The sequence below is a fragment of the Engystomops pustulosus genome, chromosome 1 (genome assembly GCF_040894005.1).
Source record: "Engystomops pustulosus chromosome 1, aEngPut4.maternal, whole genome shotgun sequence".
NCBI lineage: Eukaryota > Metazoa > Chordata > Amphibia > Anura > Leptodactylidae > Engystomops > Engystomops pustulosus.
Window position 1 is genome coordinate 14031105 of NC_092411.1, and position 22582 is coordinate 14053686.

The 22582-nt window shown below is 43.0% G+C and overlaps 1 protein-coding gene across 4 annotated transcripts in view; it reads right to left on the reverse strand.

Annotated features, from left to right (window-relative positions):
* NEDD4L (NEDD4 like E3 ubiquitin protein ligase) overlaps positions 1–20612 on the reverse strand; it is a 219467-nt gene extending 198855 nt beyond the window's left edge. For 3 of the 4 annotated variants that reach the window (XM_072133630.1, XM_072133621.1, XM_072133613.1), the window contains exon 1: positions 20205–20612. In XM_072133630.1, coding sequence (XP_071989731.1) covers positions 20205–20249 — 45 coding nt within the window. In that variant the 5' untranslated portion in view covers positions 20250–20612. The remainder of the gene's footprint in view (positions 1–20204) is intronic. The other variant, XM_072133647.1, reaches the window with a different exon arrangement.
* Between the last annotated feature and the right edge of the window lie 1970 nt (positions 20613–22582).

Consider the following 22582-nt stretch of genomic DNA (forward strand, 5'->3'; position numbering starts at 1 on the left):
TGGTGGCAGATTTCCTTTAAAGGGAACCGGTCATCAGAAATTGGCCCCATACCAGTCTATAAGCTTTACACCTTCCAGATGAGGTTTCTTTAATGGTCTGGTGTAGTGGGATCAGCCAGTAAAATCAGCTTTAAAGGGATATGTAAATCAGTGGAATGAAGTCAAGGAGGAAAAGAGTTCAACACTGAAGTCAAGCTCTCCCCACCTCTGAACGCCTCCTCCTTTGTGAACGACATCATGCGCTGGACTTCAGGAGATCTGGTTAGTGAAATCTCTGGCTGCAGGACCATCAATTACAGTACTTTGAGGCTGAAAAATGTTGCCACCACATGGGGCCATTAAAGAAACTTGATCAGCTGATTGACAACACTTTCTTCTGATAGGTTCCCTTTGACTGTCCTAACTTGTTGAAAGTTTTACTAAAATTTGGGGACTATTGGGAGTATAGTTCCTATGGTAGTTTAGTGGGTGCACTGTTTAGAAGATTTCCTCCATGATACCATAAATCTTTGCTATTCAATTATTTCAGAACCCTGCAATAAAATTTCCTGCCCACTTGGTGGTGGAGGGGGCGGGCTATAAAGTTAAGCCACGCCCATCTTTCCCATACTCTCCTCCCCCTGTTCTCTTGTGCTGGCTACTCCCATTTAGCACATTGGGGCAGATTTACTTACCTGGGCCTGTCGCGATCTCACGGTGAGTTGTCCGACAAGGATTGGGGTCCGGCGTGATTCACTAAGCTCGTGCGCCCGAGTTCCTGCATCCGTCGCTTCCGCGCCGGAGTTCACCTTCTTCTTCTCGCTTCTTGTAAGTGCATGTCTTGCGGCACAATTCTAATTGTTAAATCCTGCGCGTTGTCCAAATCTGTCGGGTTGTCGACAGCCGCCCCCGATTTCTGTCACGTGCAATCCGGTCGCGTGCGCCAAAATCCCGGGGCAACTCTGAGCAAAAAAGGAAATCATCGCGAAACGCGATGAAAATGCGTCCGACGGACCCTTAGTAAAGCCCCATTGTTTGTTACCCATTATAGAGCTCCACTTCAGCGCTTTGTTTTGGTAACTTACCCGCATAGATTTTTTTTTTTCAGTATAATGTTCCTCCGCCCAGAGCAGTGAAAACTGTACAATATGTTACAAAACAACTTGTATTATAATGATAGTAAAAAAAAAAAAATATATGTAGTCTACATTCCTTCTACTGCCCGGGGTGAGTGGTTACGCAAATATTTTTCAACATACATTGCACGTTGTAAATTCTATACAGAAACATTGCTTCATGGGCTGCTTGTGAAACCCGGAATAAGGAAAAATACAAATCTTACAAAAAATTAAATTGTAATTTATAGGTTTGTAAATTCCGTCTGGTTACACCTGTTTTTCCTGCCCTTAGACACGGCAAATATTTACTACACAGTTATATCTTATATATATGGTAAAGATACGGAGATTCCGGTCCCGGTGCTCGGAGCGGGTTGCTGTGGAAACGGATTGATGGAAGAAAATTCATCGCTCTCCCTTGGATCTGGAACCTCTGAGTAGGACGGATCTCACATTCCGATGTAACTTATGACCCCTGGGCCACATACAAGCATTGGAGACCATTTTCCCTGAAAAGCCCAAGACTGAGAAATTTAAAAAAAAAAAAGATCAGTACAGATGTAGCAGAGAGCGGGTCTGGAGGCTGCGGAGGAGGGAATCAATCCTATAAATCACCAGGAATATTCCTGCTGTGCTCTATGGATTCTAAAAGTTACTAGTAATACTGCTGCTACAATGTATAGATTCTATTACCGTAGTTACTCGTAATTCTATTGCTACATGATATATATACTATAAATCACTAGTAATATCGCTGCTACAATGTATCCATTCTATTAGTTACTAGTAATCTTACTGCTACAATATATAGATTCTATAAATCACTAGTAATATCGCTGCTACAATGTATCCATTCTATTAGTTACTAGTAATCTTACTGCTACAATATATAGATTCTATAAATCACTAGTAATATTGCATCTCTGTTGTATCAGTTCTATAGATTACTAGGACATTGCTGTAATGTTGTATCGATTCTAGAAAACTACTACCCTGTTTCCCCGAAATTAAGACAGTGTCTTATATAAATTTTTGCTCCTAAAAAGGCACTAGGTCTTATTTTCAGGAGATGTCTTATTTTTCCATAAAGAAGAATTTACATTTAACAAAAAAATACAACTTCTCTACCATCCTTATGACTCTCCAAACTCTGAATTTCCTGCTGTATTTCTTGTATTTCTATTGGAATCATTGGCCCCAGTCTCTCATGTTTAGTAAAAGCACTTTCCATAAATGACCCTCCTTATCCTGCCAGTATCACATTTGCAGCACAGCAGCCAGTGATTTACTTCCATGAATTCTTCCCCATTTCACACCTTTCTACAGCATCTAAAAGATTTCCTAATACTAATGTATGACGTGGGGGGAGCTGCTGCAATGGCTGTAGCTAGGTCTTATTTTCAGGGGAGGCCTTATATTTCTAAGCCTGAACAAAATTGTACTAGGTCTTATTTTCGAGGGATGTCTTATTTTAGGGGAAACAGGGTAGTAACATTGCTACTACGCTGTATTAAACCTATCAATTACTAGTAATGTTGCTGCCAAGTTGAATGGGTTGAATGATTTTCTTAAGGTTAAAGGGGACATTGCCCAGTTTCATGCAAAACCCAAGTTTTGCAACGGCTCTAGGGGTGTAGTAAGACAAGCAATGAATGGCCCAGGTTTAGGATGGGTCCTAGACTGGGGGGGGGGGGGGTGCAACTCCTGGATCCCGCACCAATCATTACAGTGAAATCAGGCAACTCCATAAAATCTGCTGGACAACCCCTTTAAAGGGCATCTACCATCAGGATGAAAGTATGCATGCAAATGAGTCTGTGGGGCTCCCGGCTCCATTAAAACCTGGAGCCCCTCAGGCTCATTTGCATACAGTCCTTCATCCTAGTGGAAGATGCCCTATAAGTGTGCAGTTCATACTTTACACACAGAGAATCATAGGCTGACTTAGTAGTATGTACCTACCCTGGACTACCAGCTCCTGCAAAGTTTGTTGAAAGGTTGGGTACACTTTAAGCCTAGCGACACATTGAAACAAACAGCAGTGACACCAGGGGACACCACGTAGGACTGAAAGACGACAGATCTTACCCACAGGTTTGTGAGGTTGAAGGTCCTAGCAAATAATTCAATGATTTCATCTAGTGATGGGAAGTCCGGCTCTTCTTAGTGAGCTGGATAATTAGGCTCAGCTCACCAAGAGCCAACTCTTCTGATTACTTAATAAAAAAATAATTTTATCAGGTTTAAGGGGGGGGGGGGGGGTGTAGTGAGCTATTGGCTCACTCAAGGGAGACAACTTCCAACGTTCACACGAAAGAGACGGCTTGTTCGCGAACAAACCATCACTAATTTCATCCACAGGCTATTCTGGACCCCATAATACCAATAGATTCTTGGTGAAACTACAAGTCCCAGCAGGCCCCAGACACTGGAGACTCTCACGGCATGCTGGGACTTGTAGTCCGAGCCCAGCTGGAGAGTCACAGGTTGCAGACCAGAGAACGTGCTGACCCTGACATGCTATTAACCTTTCATCACAACTAATAAGCCCCAATCTCCCCAGACACTGCCTATTTGTCTAGAACACAAGCCATCTATGATGAGGACGTCTTGAAAATAAAAAATGCACCACAATAAAGAATCCAGCAAGTTGCCATATAAAATGCCAGGCAGCGTGCCAGGACTGCGAGATACAATGCAGCGTATTTAATGTACTTATAATGTTCATATTCTTGTCCCATGTGATGGAAGACTGCGCCTGTCACCAATTCTGAGATTCTATCACCTGAATGGAAAAAAGATCCACATAACTTATCTTCACGGGTAAGATATGACACACTAGCGCCACCAGTGGTGAGAGCACCAATCTAGCATGGGGCAGAGAGAAGGATAAGCGAGATGCATGCCATGGAGCCCATGGAGAGAAGGGGCCAAGTCCCATTCTCTATATTATACATAAGGATCGGTAATTTACCAAAGGTTCATGTAGAGGGAACGAGATGTGAAACAAACACTGGGCCCTTTGAGCTGTGGTGCAATGGTGGCTACAACTTTGAGCTTTGCTATAGGACATAACTCAAAGCTCTCGGGCCCCCACTACTTACAATGTCTTATGTATAAGGCTCCTTCCACACTAGTGGAACTAGTGGAACTCGCATGACATTAGCAGTGTGTTCTGGATGGAAAGTCCAGCCCGAATGCTGACAAATGGAACTGAACCGACATACTGGAGCACATTTACTTACATTGCCGCTCGAATTCACAGAAAGTGCATTGTCCGTGTGTAGTGCTGCATGCGGCGATTCACCACGATCGTGCGCCCGATATCATGAATGTGTCGCTTCCCCGCTCAGGTCCTACAGAGATCACCATCTATTTTTGTGATGCATCTTTAACACCGGGCGTGTGACAATTAAATATGGCGCTCGGCCGGAATCAGTCGGCACGCCCCCTAATTTGTGTCGCACGGAGGCCAGCGAAGCTGCTCCACAAAAGGGTCGTGTGTGACCCAATCGCATCGCAGACACTTCTTCAATATCTGTGCAAGCCATTTTAGCCATAAAAACGTGCACAGTCCGAAAAAAGTGCATCACAAAGTGCCGCAGAGCCCTTAGTAAATGTGCCCCACAGAGTTCTGGTCTGGTTGCTCAGTGTTCCGCATAGACGTTCCAGCCGGAACACACCGCCAATCGGATGAGAATCGTACCCAAGTGTGTAAGTGACTCAATCGCCAAGTCTTCCAATGATAGATCCATCCATGCCTAGAAGGGTCTCAAATCTGTACCAAATACAACCAACCAACGCCCCCCTCCCCCTCCGACGACATTCTAGGGGTAAGTCCATACACCAGATTATGGCCAGGAAAATACATGTGCACCCCCCCCCCCCCCCCGCAACTGAAATTATAAGTAGGTTGAAGAGGGATATTCCTTATTGTGTTTGTGGGAAGGGGGGGGGGGAGAAGCCCTATATCCACCACCCAAAAAAAAAGAAACTGTTGGGTTTTTGGTGTGGATTTTCACAGATCTGCCCCATATTTTTAACAGAGGATTTTGATGCAGAATTTGGAAAATATATGACAGTTAGGAGGTTAATGAACAAAAGAAACTTTGTTGTTTGTTTTGTTTTTTTCTTTGTACATTCTCCAGGACAGAAAGAGAAAGACACAAGACACATCCTAATAGCTCCAGCAGCCTCTGTAAGTTTCTATCTCACCACAAGTGCTTTATTCACATTAGTACAGGTCAGTGCTCCTCTGTGACGTCCTATAGGTTACTACTAATTCTTTTTGGAGACAGCAGAAACACGGGGACACATACAGAGGCTGATGGAGAGAATAGTAGGTTTCTATCTCACCCCAAGTGCTTTTCAATAATGTTCTATATGGTCCTGATGATGATGCAGAGTGAGAGTTAGTTATGAAGCCTATTCTCCTCCACTTTCAGTGTATGGGAGACATCATGGCAGCTAGTCCCCAGTCACCAGCCCCGAGACCACTGAGAATTACAGATAGAGGCTGCAGAGGAGAAAACTGATATATACGGTCAATTAATGTCCAGAAATAGTGTTACTCCTCACATACATAGAAATCCGAAAGCTCCAGCAATCTCTGATAATCAAATCAAACCAGAGAAGCAGAAGGATATTTCTTACAATGCAGAAAGTGATGTCTCCCGTGTGCGGATGCGCCATTATATCCTTCTACGATGCGGCACATGGTAATCGACTTTTATTTTGGAACCAAAATAGAAGGTAAATAGAAGGAAATTTAAAATAGATGATCTCCTCCTGTGAGCAGGTAGGTGGTCACGGAATAAGATGGAATGGAAAGAAAGAAGGGAAGATTCTTCCATCTGTCTGGACTGGAGAATAACATGACGGAATTAGTCGTTGAATCGATCTCTTCTCTATAATTAATCACTAGGGATTAACCCATGAAAACTAAAAGGACAACAATATATTACATCATAAAATGCATCAAGAATAACCACAAAAGGCTCCAGTGTTTATAACATTTTTAATCTTTTGAATAATCCTCTTTTTTTTTTGGGGGGGGGGGGGGGGGGGGATTTTAATTGGCTTGCAAATGAATCCAAGGGGTGGAGCTTGTAGACAAATAGAATGCATCATCAGTTTTGATCATTCACAATTAAAGTCAGGCATTGTCCCTAGAGATCGGTGTAATCATAGCTTTGTGCATGCAAGAAGCAGGACTGTGTAATATGGATTTATATTCCGGGATTATCCTGCGGGTGTCCTCACACTGCTGTGCTCTCTGCAGCCAGTGTAAGGCCTTGTCCCTGGAGAGGTTTGTAATCATAGCTGTGAGTGCGCTAGTTGCAGCAAGACTGAATGTCCTCACACTGCTGTGCTCTTATCTCTCTGTAAGGAAGTTCCAAGTAAAATCAGTAGCAAGATACCGGAAAACAGTATCATTATCGGAGTATCGGAGAATCATTACTCTGAATTACAAAGATAAAGGTAGAGCAGTGAAGCCATTCAGAGAGTTAAGAGCAGGGTGAGGACACTAGTTGATAAATAAAAAGTCACTTTGCCAAATCAATTCTTGTCCTACCAAGTTTCCGCCTGCCTGTCATCCAGTAACAACACCCTAATAATTTGCTGTAGCCAATCCGGCATATCCAAGTCAGAAAAGGGGTGGTCTTTGTAAAAACTCCACCTTAAAGTGGGTGGTTCTTAACATGTTGGGTCCAGGGGGTTGTCTATTGTCTAGCATTGACAATGTCAGAAAGCATGTAGCTGTAGTACCTACCTTTCAACAAACCCCATTGAGGTCATAAGTCTGTGTCAGGCTTCAGGGTCAATCCAATGGGGGGGGGGGGCAGTGATAGAACGGGATCGGAAGACTGACCATTACCATTTAACTATAAATTGTTTGTACTGTTTTGTATCTTTACAAATGTGTCCAGTTACCGCCCAATATAACAAACTGCAATAACCACTGAGGGTTGCCAATACAATAACTCTGCCAGCAAGTTACCACGATACAAGGCAGGAGGGTGCGGAGCCTGTAAAGCTTCAGTCACAATCCAGCACATTACGGTGTCAGGAGATATAAAATATGGGAATTCCGCGCGCCGCCACAGTTAATGCACCACGTTCTTTGTTCCGCGGAAGAAGATCGCTGCTATTTAAGGAACATTAATGGTGTTTGTTCATATTTTCATTCTGTATTTATTTAATAAATTCCACCGCCAAGTACAATCTGCCAGAAAAGACTCCGAAACTTCCACCCAGACAACAGGAGAAGCAACGCAGGCCTCTAAGTGGTTTAGGGTCAGCGGTGTAATCTCTCAGTAACCTGTAGGGGCACCACTGTTTTACTACTATCAAGGCCACTGGGGATTGGAGATGCTACAGCAGGGGGAAGAAAAAAATAAATAAATAAAAAAAATATCTGTTAAAGAGAATTCTTCCAGAAACAGCGCCACTCATCTATGGGCTGGGTCGGGTATTGCAAGATACCATAATTATGATGTCATTTTATGTTTTAGAATCATAGAATTATCATCCTCAAAGTCCAACATGATAAACCCAGACACTTACTCACAGATCCAGGCACGGTGACTGTGAAAAACTTCTTATATTTATTATTCATGGCCTCCTTACTTCCAAAATCAACTTTTACATTTATGGTAATAAGCCAAAGGGCTCTGGGGGAAGTTACTAGAGCCCCTTCGTGTTGTAGCTTCTCAGGCTGTTACAATGTGCAGCAGCACTTACCCAGCCTACCTCCACTGTGTGAGATTATAGCAGTTAGAGGAAGGGGTATGCTCTGGGGGAACAAGGGGAGGGGCGTAACAGCCTGTGAAGCTACAGCACAGAGGGGTTCTGGTAACACCGCCAGACTCATTAGCATAATTATAAATGATGATTTTAGAAAGAAGGAGGCAGGCCATGGATAACAAGTATAAGATGATCAGTCACATTTCCAGGAGTAAGTGTCCCTGGTTTATCATCATGATGGATTTAGAAGGGCAAGGGGTTTGAAAAACATGGCTGATGTAGTGTCTGGTAATGCAACTAAGCTCCATTCATTTCTATATAGCTGGCACATAGGAGATGAGCTGCAGTACCACCACCTGACCACAACACAGAATGGAGCTGTTCCTCGCAGTCTTGATTTTCATTACTGAAGGCATTCAGCTGATAGTGGGGTCCGGAGTGTTGGACTTCATGATGTGAAAGCAATGCACTATGTAAAAGGTGGTTTTTCATGTCTGGAAATGGGAAATAGCCTTTAATTCCTTACCAAAAAAAAAAAAAAAGTTGTTAATTTTAATAAATATGCATCATAACATTCCTCTGTTATCCTTCCAAGAAATGTGATAAATTGACGACTGGGTGTCTAATAAGATGCGGGTCTGTCCCACAGACAGACAGTGGCCAATCAGAGCTGATAGAACCGGACTTCACTAGGCCACGCCCCTCTGACAAGAGAAAAAGTAACACCCAGCTGCCAATTGAGCTATAAATATCTAGATATCTTATATTATAGATATAATATATATATTGACATATGACTTCAAGGCTCTCAGGAAGGATTTGTACAGAGGAGAGAAGACGCTTCCCTTTCCCATCCAGAGGGAGTTCACAGTCCGGGTCCATCCATCATCCTGACAGCGGAGCCCTGTGATGTCTAAGCATCAGGACACTGGAAGAACCCGTCAGTCAGGAGAGAAACAAGAACAGAACACACAGAGGATGGCGACTTCCATGAGAACCAACCTCCAAATATTGTGAGAGAGTGAGGAGGGGGAAGAAAGAAAAAAAAAAAAAAAAAAAAACCCCACACACTTCAAAAATAAAAAAAAGTCTTAGAGGAAGCAGGAAACAGTTACCAACTTAAAGGGGCAGCGTTTTCCCAAACAGTCAGTGGTCCTGGGCAGGGCGAGGGCTTTTCAAAGACTTAAAAGGAAATCTACCGCTAGGATGAAGGATTGTAAACCAAGTACACGGATATACTGGTGTGTATAGAAGCTAAAAGAATAGCAGAAACTTAGAATTTTGTTTTGGGGGGGGTTAAAAAATGATGCCAATGAAGCCGACAGGGAGCCCCTCAGGCTCATTTGCATAATTAGCATAAGAAACTACAAGAAGAGCGGTTCCTGTCAGAGGCCACACACCAGTATGTCAGTGTGCTTGGTTTACAATCCTTCATTCTGGTGATAGATGTCCTTTAAAAGGCCAGTTTTCACCCCAAAAATTTGTAAAAAAGTGTGTGTGGGGGGGGGGGGGCTCAGAAGGGCACTGGGGGCTTCAACAGAGCCCCTCCATGCTGTAACTTCACACTTTGCTGGAGCACTTCCCCCTCCCACTGAGAAATTACAGCAGGCAAGGGGAAGGGGAGAAAGCGTAACAGCCGGTGAAGCTACAGCAGAGGGGCTTCTGGTAACACCCACAGAGCCTTTCTGCCTCATCAGCATAAATTATAAAAGTTGATTTTAGAAGGAAGGAGGCCAGGGATAACAAATATAAGAAGATATCACAGTCCCGGTGCCTGGATTTATGAGTAATTTTCCTGGTTTATCAGGATGGATGTTGATAGTAAAATTTCCTTTAAAAGGGCATCTACCAGCAGGATGAAAAACTAAATGCAAATGAGCTTCATTGGCTCCAGGCTCCATAGGTGTTAATCCTTGTTGTCTTGTCCTTTTAGGTGGGGTCTGGCTTTACATAACATGATATTTCCTACAGGCTTTATCAAGCACACCAAAAAGTTGCAAAAACTAAAAAAAAAAAAAAAAAAATCCATGTTTCCATCAGGCGGCCCTGGGCTCTTGAAAACACAGTATGAGGCGCTCACTTCTCTGCAATTGATTAAGTGTCCTGGCTGCCTCCCACCACCTACAAGGCCAAGTACTGACACAAAGCTTTGTTCTCCAATCCTCCCCACTTCCATACCGCACGGCCAAAATAAAATTTATAGATGGAAAAAGAAAAAAAAACAAAAAAAAAAAACCTCACAATGAAACATCAGCCAGCGAGATAATGACATCCGACAATCATGTCTGCTGTGCCATAGGCAGAATACAGGCTGCTACATTCACACGATGTGTGCCTGCTATACCATAGCACGGTGGGCATACGTCGGCCCCAAGGAGAGGGGGAAGGGCGAGTGCTGCTCACCCCCGCCCCTCCACACGGTGATAAATGGCGCACAGCGCCGTATTCCGGGAAAACATAGGACATGCCCCATCTTTCTTCCAGCTATGGAATGGTACGGTGCCGCACGTGTGTGGCATCCTACTGCTCCCGTACGGCGCCGTGGGCCCATTGCCGTCTATGGGGGACTTATATATGGCCCCCCGAACAGCAATGTGAATATAGCCCAAGCGCCCTGATCACTGCAGAGGGAAGGGGTTATCCAGGTGTTAAACTACTGAGGCCCGGGCTGGGGTGGGCTAGTTAAACATAATAAACATTACTTACCTCGTCCGGCGCTGCTGATGTCCCGCGCCGCGGTCCATCTCCTCTGTGCACCGGTTTGTATACAGGGGCACACAGGGAGCTCCCATCCGACACCATCTCCCAGGGCTTACAATGCTGAGAGATAGGGACGGATGGGAGGAGCCGTCCACATCACGGACCGGAAGCTCCCTGTACGCGGCTTCTGTGCCCCTGTAAACAAACAGCGGCATGGATCGAAGGGACCGCGGCGCGGGACATTGGCGGCGCCGGAGGAGGTAAGTACAAGTTTATTATGTTTAACTAGCCCTCCCCAGCCCGGCCCTGAGTAATTTTTAACACACGGATAACCCCTTTAAAGGGTAAGGAATGGGAGTCTTTTCTCCTCAAAAAGTGTCCTCACACTGCTGTGCTCTTGGCTCTCTGCAGAGAGGTATCTAATCATACATGGTGATGTGCATGGTGTAAGTAAAAGAAGGATTGTAATATATAGACATGAACTGTAACACTGGCTATATGGGTACTCACACTGCTGTGCACTGTGCTGCAGACAGGGATAGTTGTGCAATCATACTATCGTCTATGTTGATTTATATTCCAGAATGGAGCACTCTCCGCTGTGTGCATGGAGTAGCTCATCTGCTCACTGCAGCACTATTCAACCAGTAGCAGGCTATAGAATTTACAAAGAGCAGAGGGATTAAGGAACATTTAACACAGAGAGCTAAGAGCACAGCAGTGTGAGGAACATGCCCTCAGGGCACTTGGAGAGACCCAATCCTGGAATATACAATGCAAATTTCACAGTCCTGCTGCTACTAACAGCATACATTAAAGGTATGATTACACAGCTGTACAGTGGACAATACTTAACTCTGACCACAGCAACATAAGAAAACACTCCCAGTGTACTTGGAGAAGCCATAATGCAGGGTTATTCTTCAATAATTCACAGCCCTGCTGCTACTAACACCAAAGGCTTTATTACACATCTCTCCTAGGACACTAGATAACCCTGGCTACAGCCCAAATAGTCTTACCTAATGACAAATACACCTTCAAAATAATGATGGTGTTTCCAAAGGTTTTACTTCCATAGTGTGATTTTACATAAAACGCTGCAATAATGGTCATGTAATAATATCCTCCATTATATAACTATAGGATAATGCCCTGACCCAGGCTCTATACACCTGTCTGTGTACATAGGATACCTTTCACACATTACTGCACCATTCTGGAAAGGTCAAGCTCAAAAACTAACTCTTCAGCTTTGTGCCAATTAACCTTGTCACCCAAGGGGTCAGAAAGGTCAAGATATTCATTACAGATGGTAGAGGAATGCAAGGTCAAGAGATCATTGGTACAAGACATGAACCTGTAATACAAGAGGGAAGCTGAAATTGGCTGAAGTCACGCTAAATAGGATAAACTACACCAAAAGAGCAAACAAAAAAAATAAAAAAAAAAAAAGAATAAAAAAATCACAGCCAGACATTCAAGAACTATAATGTATTACAATCCTGCCCCCCTATGTACAGGAATATAACTACTCTAATCCTGCCCCCTATGTACAGGAATATAACTACTATAATACTGCCCCCTATGTACAAGAATATAACTACTATAATACCGCCCCCTATGTACAAGAATATAACTACTATAATACCGTCCCCTATGTACAGGAATATAACTACTATAATACTGCCTCCTATGTACAGGAATATAACTACTATAATACTGCCTCCTATGTACAGGAATATAACTACTATAATACTGCCCCCTATGTACAAGAATATAACTACTATAATACTGCCCCCTATGTACAAGACTATAACTACTATAATACTGCCCCCTATGTACAGGAATATAACTACTATAATACTGCCCCCTATGTACAGGAATATAACTACTATAATACTGCCTCCTATGTACAAGAATATAACTACTAAAATACCGCCTCCTATGTACAAGAATATAACTACTATAATACCGTCCCCTATGTACAGGAATATAACTACTCTAATCCTGCCCCCTATGTACGAGAATATATAACTACTATAATACTGCCCCCTATGTACAAGAATATATAACTACTATAATACTGCCCCCTATGTACAAGAATATAACTACTATAATACTGCCTCCTATGTACAAGAATATAACTACTATAATACTGCCCCCTATGTACAGGAATATAACTGCTATAATACTGCCCCCTATGTACAGGAATATAACTACTATAATACTGCCCCCTATGTACAAGAATATAACTACTATAATACTGCCCCCTATGTACAAGAATATAACTACTATAATACTGCCCCCTATGTACAAGAATATAACTACTATAATACTGCCCCCTATGTACAGGAATATAACTACTATAATACTGCCCCCTATGTACAAGAATATAACTACTATAATACTGCCCCCTATGTACAAGAATATAACTACTATAATACTGCCCCCTATGTACAGGAATATAACTGCTATAATACTGCTCCCTAATATACAGGAATATAACTACTATAATACTGCCCCCTATGTACAAGAATATAACTACTATAATACTGCCCCCTATGTACAAGAATATAACTACTATAATACTGCCCCCTATGTACAAGAATATAACTACTATAATACTGCCCCCTATGTACAAGAATATAACTACTATAATACTGCCCCCTATGTACAAGAATATAACTACTATAATACTGCCTCCTATGTACAAGAATATAACTGCTATAATACTGCCCCTATGTACAAGAATATAACTACTATAATACTGCCCCCTATGTACAAGAATATAACTACTATAATACTGCCTCCTATGTACAAGAATATAACTGCTATAATACTGCCCCTATGTACAAGAATATAACTAGTATAATACTGCCCCCTATGTACAGGAATATAACTACTATAATACTGCCCCCTATGTACAGGAATATAACTACTATAATACTGCCTCCTATGTACAAGAATATAACTGCTATAATACTGCCCCTATGTACAAGAATATAACTACTATAATACTGCCCCCTATGTACAAGAATATAACTACTATAATACTGCCTCCTATGTACAAGAATATAACTGCTATAATACTGCCCCTATGTACAAGAATATAACTAGTATAATACTGCCCCCTATGTACAGGAATATAACTACTATAATACTGCCCCCTATGTACAGGAATATAACTACTATAATACTGCTCCCTATGTACAGGAATATAACTACTATAATACTGCCCCCTATGTACAAGAATATAACTGCTATAATACTGCCCCCTATGTACAGGAATATAACTGCTATAATATTGCCGATTGGTTAAATTGCTCTTATGGAAAATAAAGTATTTTATTTTACTTGATGATTCCTATTCATTGTTTTTTTAACACAACAGAACTATAGGAGATGACAGATCCAGTATTCACTTCACTTTCCATGTGATGAAGCAGATTCTCTATCCCCCCTCCCCCCGGCTCAGTGAGCAGCGCCGCTCTCTAAATTACCTGTTCTTGCAGCAAAAACACCCAAACAATGACGTCAGGTAAGTGGCTGCGCTCAGGTACTCTCCTACTGTGACGGTGGCGACAACCAGGGGACACTTCATGACAGAAAGCAGTAAAACAGGTTTCATAATAGAGAAAAAAAAAATTTCAAAACCACCCAACAACCCGGGTACCAGCAGATTTTCTTCTCCCATGTTCTAGATCCTGAGCTTGTGTTTACGAGAGTTTCATCTGTTTGAAAATAAAACAAACATCCAATTCAATAGACCAAATATTTTTGGTGACTTGTATCAAATAAAGGGTAAATATTTTGATACAAACACCCAAAAATAAAAGGGTAAATTTGTGAAACAAAACAAAGGGTATTTCAGGAGACGCGCTACTAATAGGTAAATCCGTTTGGATACAAATGGGTAGATCTTTATTTATTTGTATTGGGGGACAACTCGTTTCGAGATGGTACCGCTCTCTTCCTCAGGTCCAGTTAGTAACACAGCAGTCCATATCTCCTATTGGGGAGTTAGGTGGGATGTTCCGGTATGCCACCAGTAGGAATATGCTTGGCGATTGACCACGTAGGGATTTTCTGCATGAAAACCTGCAAATATTTGTGCACGCACCCTGAATCTAGAAGCCAACGATGTGGATCTGCATCCGGAGAAGTTTCCTGAGATTTACAGAACTTACATAACTCAATACTGGATTGAAAATAAAAAGGACCGTGCAGAATATCACTTCTGTCCTCACTACTGCCGGAGAATGTGTGCGCATGCGCCCAGCAACTGAAGCTCCGCCCATGTACTACACAAAATTAGGCTTATACTCAATACTTTCGATGGCCAGAAAGAGCCACTTAAAAAAGGAAATCTACCATCAAAATCCATCATTACTCATAGAACCAGGCACCGCGATTGTGGCATCTTCTTATATTTGTTCTCCATGGCCTCCTTCCTTCTAACTTTTATATTTATGCTAAGGAGTCAGAAGCCCCTCTGTGCTGTAGCTTCACATGCCGTCACACTGTGCAGGAAGCTGAGGGAGCATGGGGTGATACAGTGTAACAGCCTGTGAAGCTACAGTAAAGAGGAGCTCTAGTAACACTGCTCAGTGCCCTTCAGGCCCTTGGCTGATTAGCAATCGCCACCATAAGTGTGACTTGTTAGGATTGGTGAATGTCTCCCATGGCTACTGATTTGCTTATGAATTTATACACCTGGCAGAATTGTCACATGTCTATGATCGGCTGCTAGGGATAGTTAGGGGGTAATATCTTGATTCTGCCTCTCCAGATGCCACCACTACGCAGATAGGGGCCATCTGGTTTCGAGAGTCATGTCCTGGGAAATTCAGATGAGTTAGTAGGTATATGGCAATTTTGTTGCAGAAATGTTCTTCTATATGATTTCTGTAAGGTTTCTAATCAGCAGAAGGAAACTTTCGAGATGTACTTATATTTATAAGCCACATCCAAATTAAGGCAGAACGCTGGGGCTGTAATGTATAGAATCCCCCTTCCGCTCCTGCACTGGTAGCGTCACTGTGTATTACATTGTATCTATTACTTGCTTCTCATTGTCTTTATAGAAAGCAACATCTACATGGGATTTAAATATTCTCTCATGTACTTATAGGTTTCCACCAACACCCCAAATACATATTAATTAGTTAATTACCTCTTATGAAATAACCAGTAGAGGAAAATGAGATTGTGAACTGAATTAATCCTGTACAGAACATTTTAGTAAGATGATTAAGAGAAAAACAGGAAATAATTAAACACTCATATGATGTAATACAGAATAATATAGTGTATATACTGCACCAGAATAGTGAGTGCAGCTCTGGGGTATAATACAGGATGTAACTCAGGATCAGTACAGGATAAGTAATGTCATGTATGTACACAGTGACTGCACCAGCAGCAGAATAGTGAGTGCAGCTCTGGAGTATAATACAGGATGTAACTCAGGATCAGTACAGGATAAGTAATGTCATGTATGTACACAGTGACTGCACCAGCAGCAGAATAGTGAGTGCAGCTCTGGGGTATAATACAGGATGTAACTCAGGATCAGTACAGGATAAGTAATGTCATGTATGTACACAGTGACTGCACCAGCAGCAGAATAGTGAGTGCAGCTCTGGGGTATAATACAGGATGTAACTCAGGATCAGTACAGGATAAGTAATGTCATGTATGTACACAGTGACTGCACCAGCAGCAGAATAGTGAGTGCAGCTCTGGGGTATAATACAGGATGTAACTCAGGATCAGTACAGGATAAGTAATGTCATGTATGTACACAGTGACTGCACCAGCAGCAGAATAGTGAGTGCAGCTCTGGGGTATAATACAGGATGTAACTCAGGATCAGTACAGGATAAGTAATGTCATGTATGTACACAGTGACTGCACCAGCAGCAGAATAGTGAGTGCAGCTCTGGGGTATAATACAGGATGTAACTCAGGATCAGTACAGGATAAGTAATGTCATGTATGTACACAGTGACTGCACCAGCAGCAGAATAGTGAGTGCAGCTCTGGGGTATAATACAGGATAAGTAATGTCATGTATGTACACAGTACTATAGAATAATGCTCCGGATAACCCAATTGAGTTGTTTTGATGTCATAGCATACAAATGCTATTCTAAACAGTAAAATGTCAAATTCAGCACTGCTACATCTGTGTATTGCGGTGAGAAAACATTACATCATTGTCACTTTCATTGTATTCTCCGGGGTGATCCCAACCAAACACATTTCCTCTTTGGAGAGAATTTGTAGCAAGTGTTAAATGCAGGAAACACACAGTCATGTAGCAGAGCCCAGTGTGCGCAGTCACTTCCACCATGAATTCTCCAGAGTTTAGTCCTGGATAATTCGCTTTACTTATTCAGACTCATTTTAGAGCAGTAGGTTAGCATCCCTCACAATGCCAGGCAGCGCCCGCTCCGAGTGACACAGGAGAGAAGACACCAAGCAAGACAGCTCACTATTCCTCTGCGCACACATCACATTATTGATTTCTTGCTGACACATTATAAAGTATTCAATAGCCCGGCACAGGCCTCACACCATCCGTGCACTGCCCAGATTACATCCAGGGGCATGTACAGTGACGGGGAACTACAACCCCCAGCAAAGTATGAAGCACAAGGGATTACGGTTCATTTATTTGTAGTTTACAAGTCCATGTTCACACCATAGTTTATTAAACCCATCAACATATGAATCTAGAAAACTGGAGCTGCAATGGATTTTCTGCCAAGATCCCAGTGAGGGCCTAACTTGAGGGGGTGCAGCGCAACCGGGCCCTGGAGGTTTAGGGGCCCATAAGGTGTCACTTTCCCATATGAGAAGACTACGTAGTACTATAAAACATACATTGTAGTCGGGGGTGGGGGGGCCAGGCACCTACCAGTATGTTTTAGTGTGTGGGAGGAAACCCACACAAACACGGAGAGAACATACAAACTCTTTGCAGAGTTGACCCTGGGACATGTCCTCAGGACCCCAGCACTGCAAGGATGTAATGCTAACCACTGAGCAACCATGCCGCCCTACTCCTTCCTGTTCCATTCCTTGTAGGACAGCTGATCTGTCATGGTGTTTAGTGTGGGATATGCGGATGTTATAGATATTTTTAGCCTAGAAAACCCCTTTAAAAAAGGAAGAAGTTGTAAAATATAGGCCAACTATAGAGCTCAGCTTGTTACTCATGTGGTTTGACATCATCTGTGGGTAAAGGAGTGCACTGACAATATATTTGGAAGTGGAAAAGGCACCGAAAAATGTATTGTAGAAGCCCCAGCTCAATAGTATAGCCCAAGAAAAACCCAATTTTACAGGGTGACCAATTCCCCTCCGCTACATCTACAGCCAGGCTTATAACCATACTAAACAATGGCAAAAATACTAAAAGTATCCGGCACACAAGACCCTCGTAGGGATGGAATCCAAAGCCGCCTTCTTGATTGTGGATAAAATCTCATGCTCCATAAACTTACAGATGCCTCAGGATCAACGCGTTTCGCCGTCTTATTCATGATCTATACAATAGTACGACACAGAATGGTCAGTATGAAGAGCCACTGGAAAGTGCCATGACCGCTCTAAAACGCCAACTACAAATCTTTCTGTCCTTGGAACAGTGTAAGGCAGAATTTTATTGTGATCCTAAAATTATCCGCGATTAAAGAAACGGTTATGGAGAAGAAGATTGTTGAGTGTCTAAGAGCGGACGTAATACATATACTGTGTACAGCGTATTCATCAACTGATGAAGAACCAAGCGTGCTATGGGAACGATAACAGAAGGATGGAGATAGATACGAGATTGTTGTTGCAACTTGCTATGTAAAAAGACAGATAGATACAAATTAGATAGTTTGGTACTGCAGTGGTTAACCCCCATCCCCGGTTTGCTCGAAGGATGTTCTGGTCTCATCTACTACCAGCAATTTATGCTGTCTGGTAAATCCCACAGATTAAGCCTCCATAGCAGCCCCTGACCTCTGGCTCCAGGCTGATAACACACACTATGATCCCATTCCCCATCAGTGGCGAGGGATTACCTGGAGAAAACACACACACAAATCATCTTTATTTATATAGCGCCACCATATTCCGGAGCGCTTTACAAATCATACATATACACACACACCCATCATGACATAAGAGGAGGGGGTGACACTCCCCAGCCTGTCATATCCTAATACCAGCTCATTGCAGGCTCCATCACATATCAGAGGCCACAACCTCCCCCTGGTCACAGGACTCCAAACCCTACAATACACCTTACGTAGTGTAGCCGAGAATCTGCAAAATTCCTGGACAATCTCTAAATACTAGGACACCATTTACCACTGGAAAGAAAACTCAGGAGATGGTGGAGAATTCCGGGAAGATGGAAGAGTTGGTGCAGATTTATCTTATTTGTATATGTCCCCTATGATTTGTAAAGTGCTATGGAATATGATGGCGCTATATAAAGATTATTATCATAGTTCATGGTCAATGTTACTAGTGTCTTCCTAGAAGCATCTGATCTATAGACATGTAGGATTTATAATATATAGAATGATAGATATTATCTTTTAACAAGTCTTGTGCCCAGGATTAGATTAGGGAGATCCAGGAATCCAGGTCCTGCCTCCTTATATCACTGTTCTACTTCCAAAACACATCTGATCCAAGGAATGCCGAGTGACGAATATGGCTGCCATTACGCCATCCAGCTTTATCTGACACCTGATTGACAAATAATGTTTATGTAATGCAATGTTCCCATTTCACGTAACACCGCATGATTCAGAAGGGTTCCGGGAAAGCTGGGTGACAACTTGTATAGGAACTGGGCGGTAGCTATACGGGTTGCAAATCTGGCAACAACTTTTAGACTTGAAGATACATACATACATACATACAGGGGTTCTATAGCCATGGGGCAAGTTGAGCCTCTTGCCTCAGACATCACCACCACCTGCAGGACTGGCATAGTCACCTACTACAAAGCAGGATCAGACTCCTCATTAAAATCATCTCTTCCCACCTGATGTCAGGATGGGCGTGGGACACTGCATATAGAAACCACTTACTAAAAAAAATATAACCTGATATATTACTGCGGAATGGGGCGCCGTTCAATAGCTCGGCTTGGGCAGCAGAAAATCTAGGTGCACCCCTAGATATGAGGGTGAATATAAAGGAACTTGTTGGTCATTTCATGAAGGGTATGTGAGAGATTCTTACATGTACACAGCTTCTGCAGCACCTCTTGGAGAGGAGCACATGGCAAACACTGGATATGTAATGATTGACAGGTAACAAGGTGTCCTAATGATTTATCCCTGAGCTTAGCATGGATGTACTAGGATCACAGCATGATAAAGCAGAGGAACCTCACACCATTCCTTCACACAAAATCTTTCCAGAGAAACTTCAGGAAGCTGTGTAAAGCCAAGGAGCCAGTGCCCAGCTCTGACCCTGGTGTCTGCCAAGCTCAATCACATAGTCATGGACCTCACAAAGCCCCAGACCACCAGGTCTTCAGCTACTACATGTTCTACTCCATATACTGACCAGTAACCACCAGATAAATGCAATGGACTAACCACATTACACAAGCAGCTACAGATAGGAACTTGTACTTACTTCATCCTCAGAAAGTCCATAAATTGGCTCAACCACAGTCGCCATGGAGGTCCAAGAGGTGGTCTACAAGCCCAGGATCATAGGAAAGCAATAGAGGAAATCCACTGGGGTAGGTCCAGATAAAGGTGTAAGGTAGGGGAGGAGGTGTACACGACAATAGCACAGGTGAGACCTCTCCAAAAGATAAGCTCTTGTGCCTCTAGAAGAATCAGTAATCCATGCAGAAAACTTGGGGTGTTCTTCTAATCCACAGACGCCCCAAAAACTGATGAATGTGAGTCCCTGGGAGCTCTGCAAGCTTCAGCTCTCACACAAACCCAGACTCATGGAAGGAGGAGTAACTATCAAGTCCTCCCTGCCCTACACCCGGCTTATTGCAATCAGTAGCCTGCAAAGGAGTCAGTCCCAACCCATAGAGGCGTGGAGATATAGCCTGCACCCAATGACTGGGGTCACCCTGCAGCTGCTAGGTTGGGTTGTGCTGCACTTTTCAGCCTCTGCTACATTAGATTATTAAGAATCCTCAACTTGTTATCCATCTATTCCTCCTGTGCACTATGCAAATCTATGTAAACCCTCTCAGTGACAGCACCCCCCACCCTGTGATACAGTGTAACAGCCCCAGGAAGCTCTGCCTGGCTGCATTGTATCCACTTGTGTTGGTAAACACATCACACACACAACGAAAACAAAACACTTCCTTCCATTTTCTAATCTAAAAATAAATAAATAAATGTTCTAAATATTTGGAATTTGGACAATGCGGCAGCGCCCCCTAGTGGCTGTGGATATGCATTGCGAATGAAACAATTTGATACATTGTAGACTCACTGATGTAGCTGGTAATTATCTCAGTCTGGAGCCTGGGAAAATGTAGGCATGTTCTGCAGCAGATTAGTCAGGCCAGCCTCCAGTCTGAGGGGTGATGCTGGGGATAATGGGGTGCCCAATGTGTGCAGGACTGGGGGGATTGATGAAGTTTGACCTCTACAGTTATTATATAAAGCATGTAGGGAGCTTGACAGGTTGCAGGAACCAAAGTCCACACATGTTCATGCCTGAGATAGCATTCACATGGGAGTCATGTGACCTGGGATGGAGCCACATTAATAAATTACAGGGATTTTTACAGCTTCTTGGAATCAGGGGGAAAAGAACACTACTGTATTGCTGCAGCACAAGCAGATCTGCAGTATTGGATTTTTGAGTGCATTGCATGCAAGTTTTGCAAAAGATGAAGATGCTAATTTTTGGGGGTTTAGAATCGCAGGATGATAAACGACTTGTGTGCAGGAGAAGATCACGTGGATATGTTGCTGGGTAGTATACACAATCGGGAGGGGAGAGATTACTCATTAAGGCGAGACACAAGGCTGGTTATAGAAGAAAAAAAGCTTATAAAACATTAAAGGGGTTGTAACCACTTCTTTCAATACTATGGGGGGTCAGAAACTGCAGAGCACAGCGCTCAGGTATTTTCTGTTCTCTCATAGACAGTGGCCCACATCTATTAAAGCCCCTTCGCCAGTTTTTTGTCGGACTTTGCACACTAAGCACATGTATTTATAAAGTGCCCACGGCTTCACTATACCCGATGCAACACAAATTTCTGCACATAAAGGGGCGTTCCGGTGAACACAGTCAGACCGTGCGTCACTTTTAACAAGCAAAGTCTGACAGAATTGTGTTGCACGCTCTATGTTAAAGGTGCACCAAAAAAAGTTGGTGCACTCTTATCGCAGCAGTGCAGGGTTCATGGAGAACACGCTGCACAATTTCTGGTGCCCTCCGCAAACTACAGTTTCTACTATTTATGATAAATGTGGGCCAGTGAATGGTAGTTTTGGATATACCTAAGCACTGTGCTCTGCAATTTCCAACACTGCCATAGTATAGAATGTAGCTGCTGCTCCATTAATTATTAATAACAGGACCCCCATTCTCTGGATTGCTGGGGATCTGTTCTTTTGATTGATGGAGGTCCCAGCATCTGGATCCTACCAACCAACATGTTATCCCGTGGATAGGGAATTACTTGAAAAGTTGGTACAAACTATTTATAGGGGTTTTCCAACTAAAGTTGATTTAGTATTTATCATCAATATCAGATTATTGGGGGCTCCAACTCTTTGGGCTTGGTCTTTTGAATGTTGGAAACCAAAAGAATTAAGTGTATGAGCCTATAGAAATATATGGAGCTGTGATACAGCCGCACAAAACACGGCCACAGTAGAAGAAAGCAACATTTATGTTCGTGAGGGCTCAGCTGGTTAACCCTTTTGGCCGCGGTCACACGTACCGCTAGGCGTCTGTTCATAAAACAACGCTAGTGCACAGGAGGCGGTCCTCGGCCCCAATGCACATCCGTTTCCAGAGAA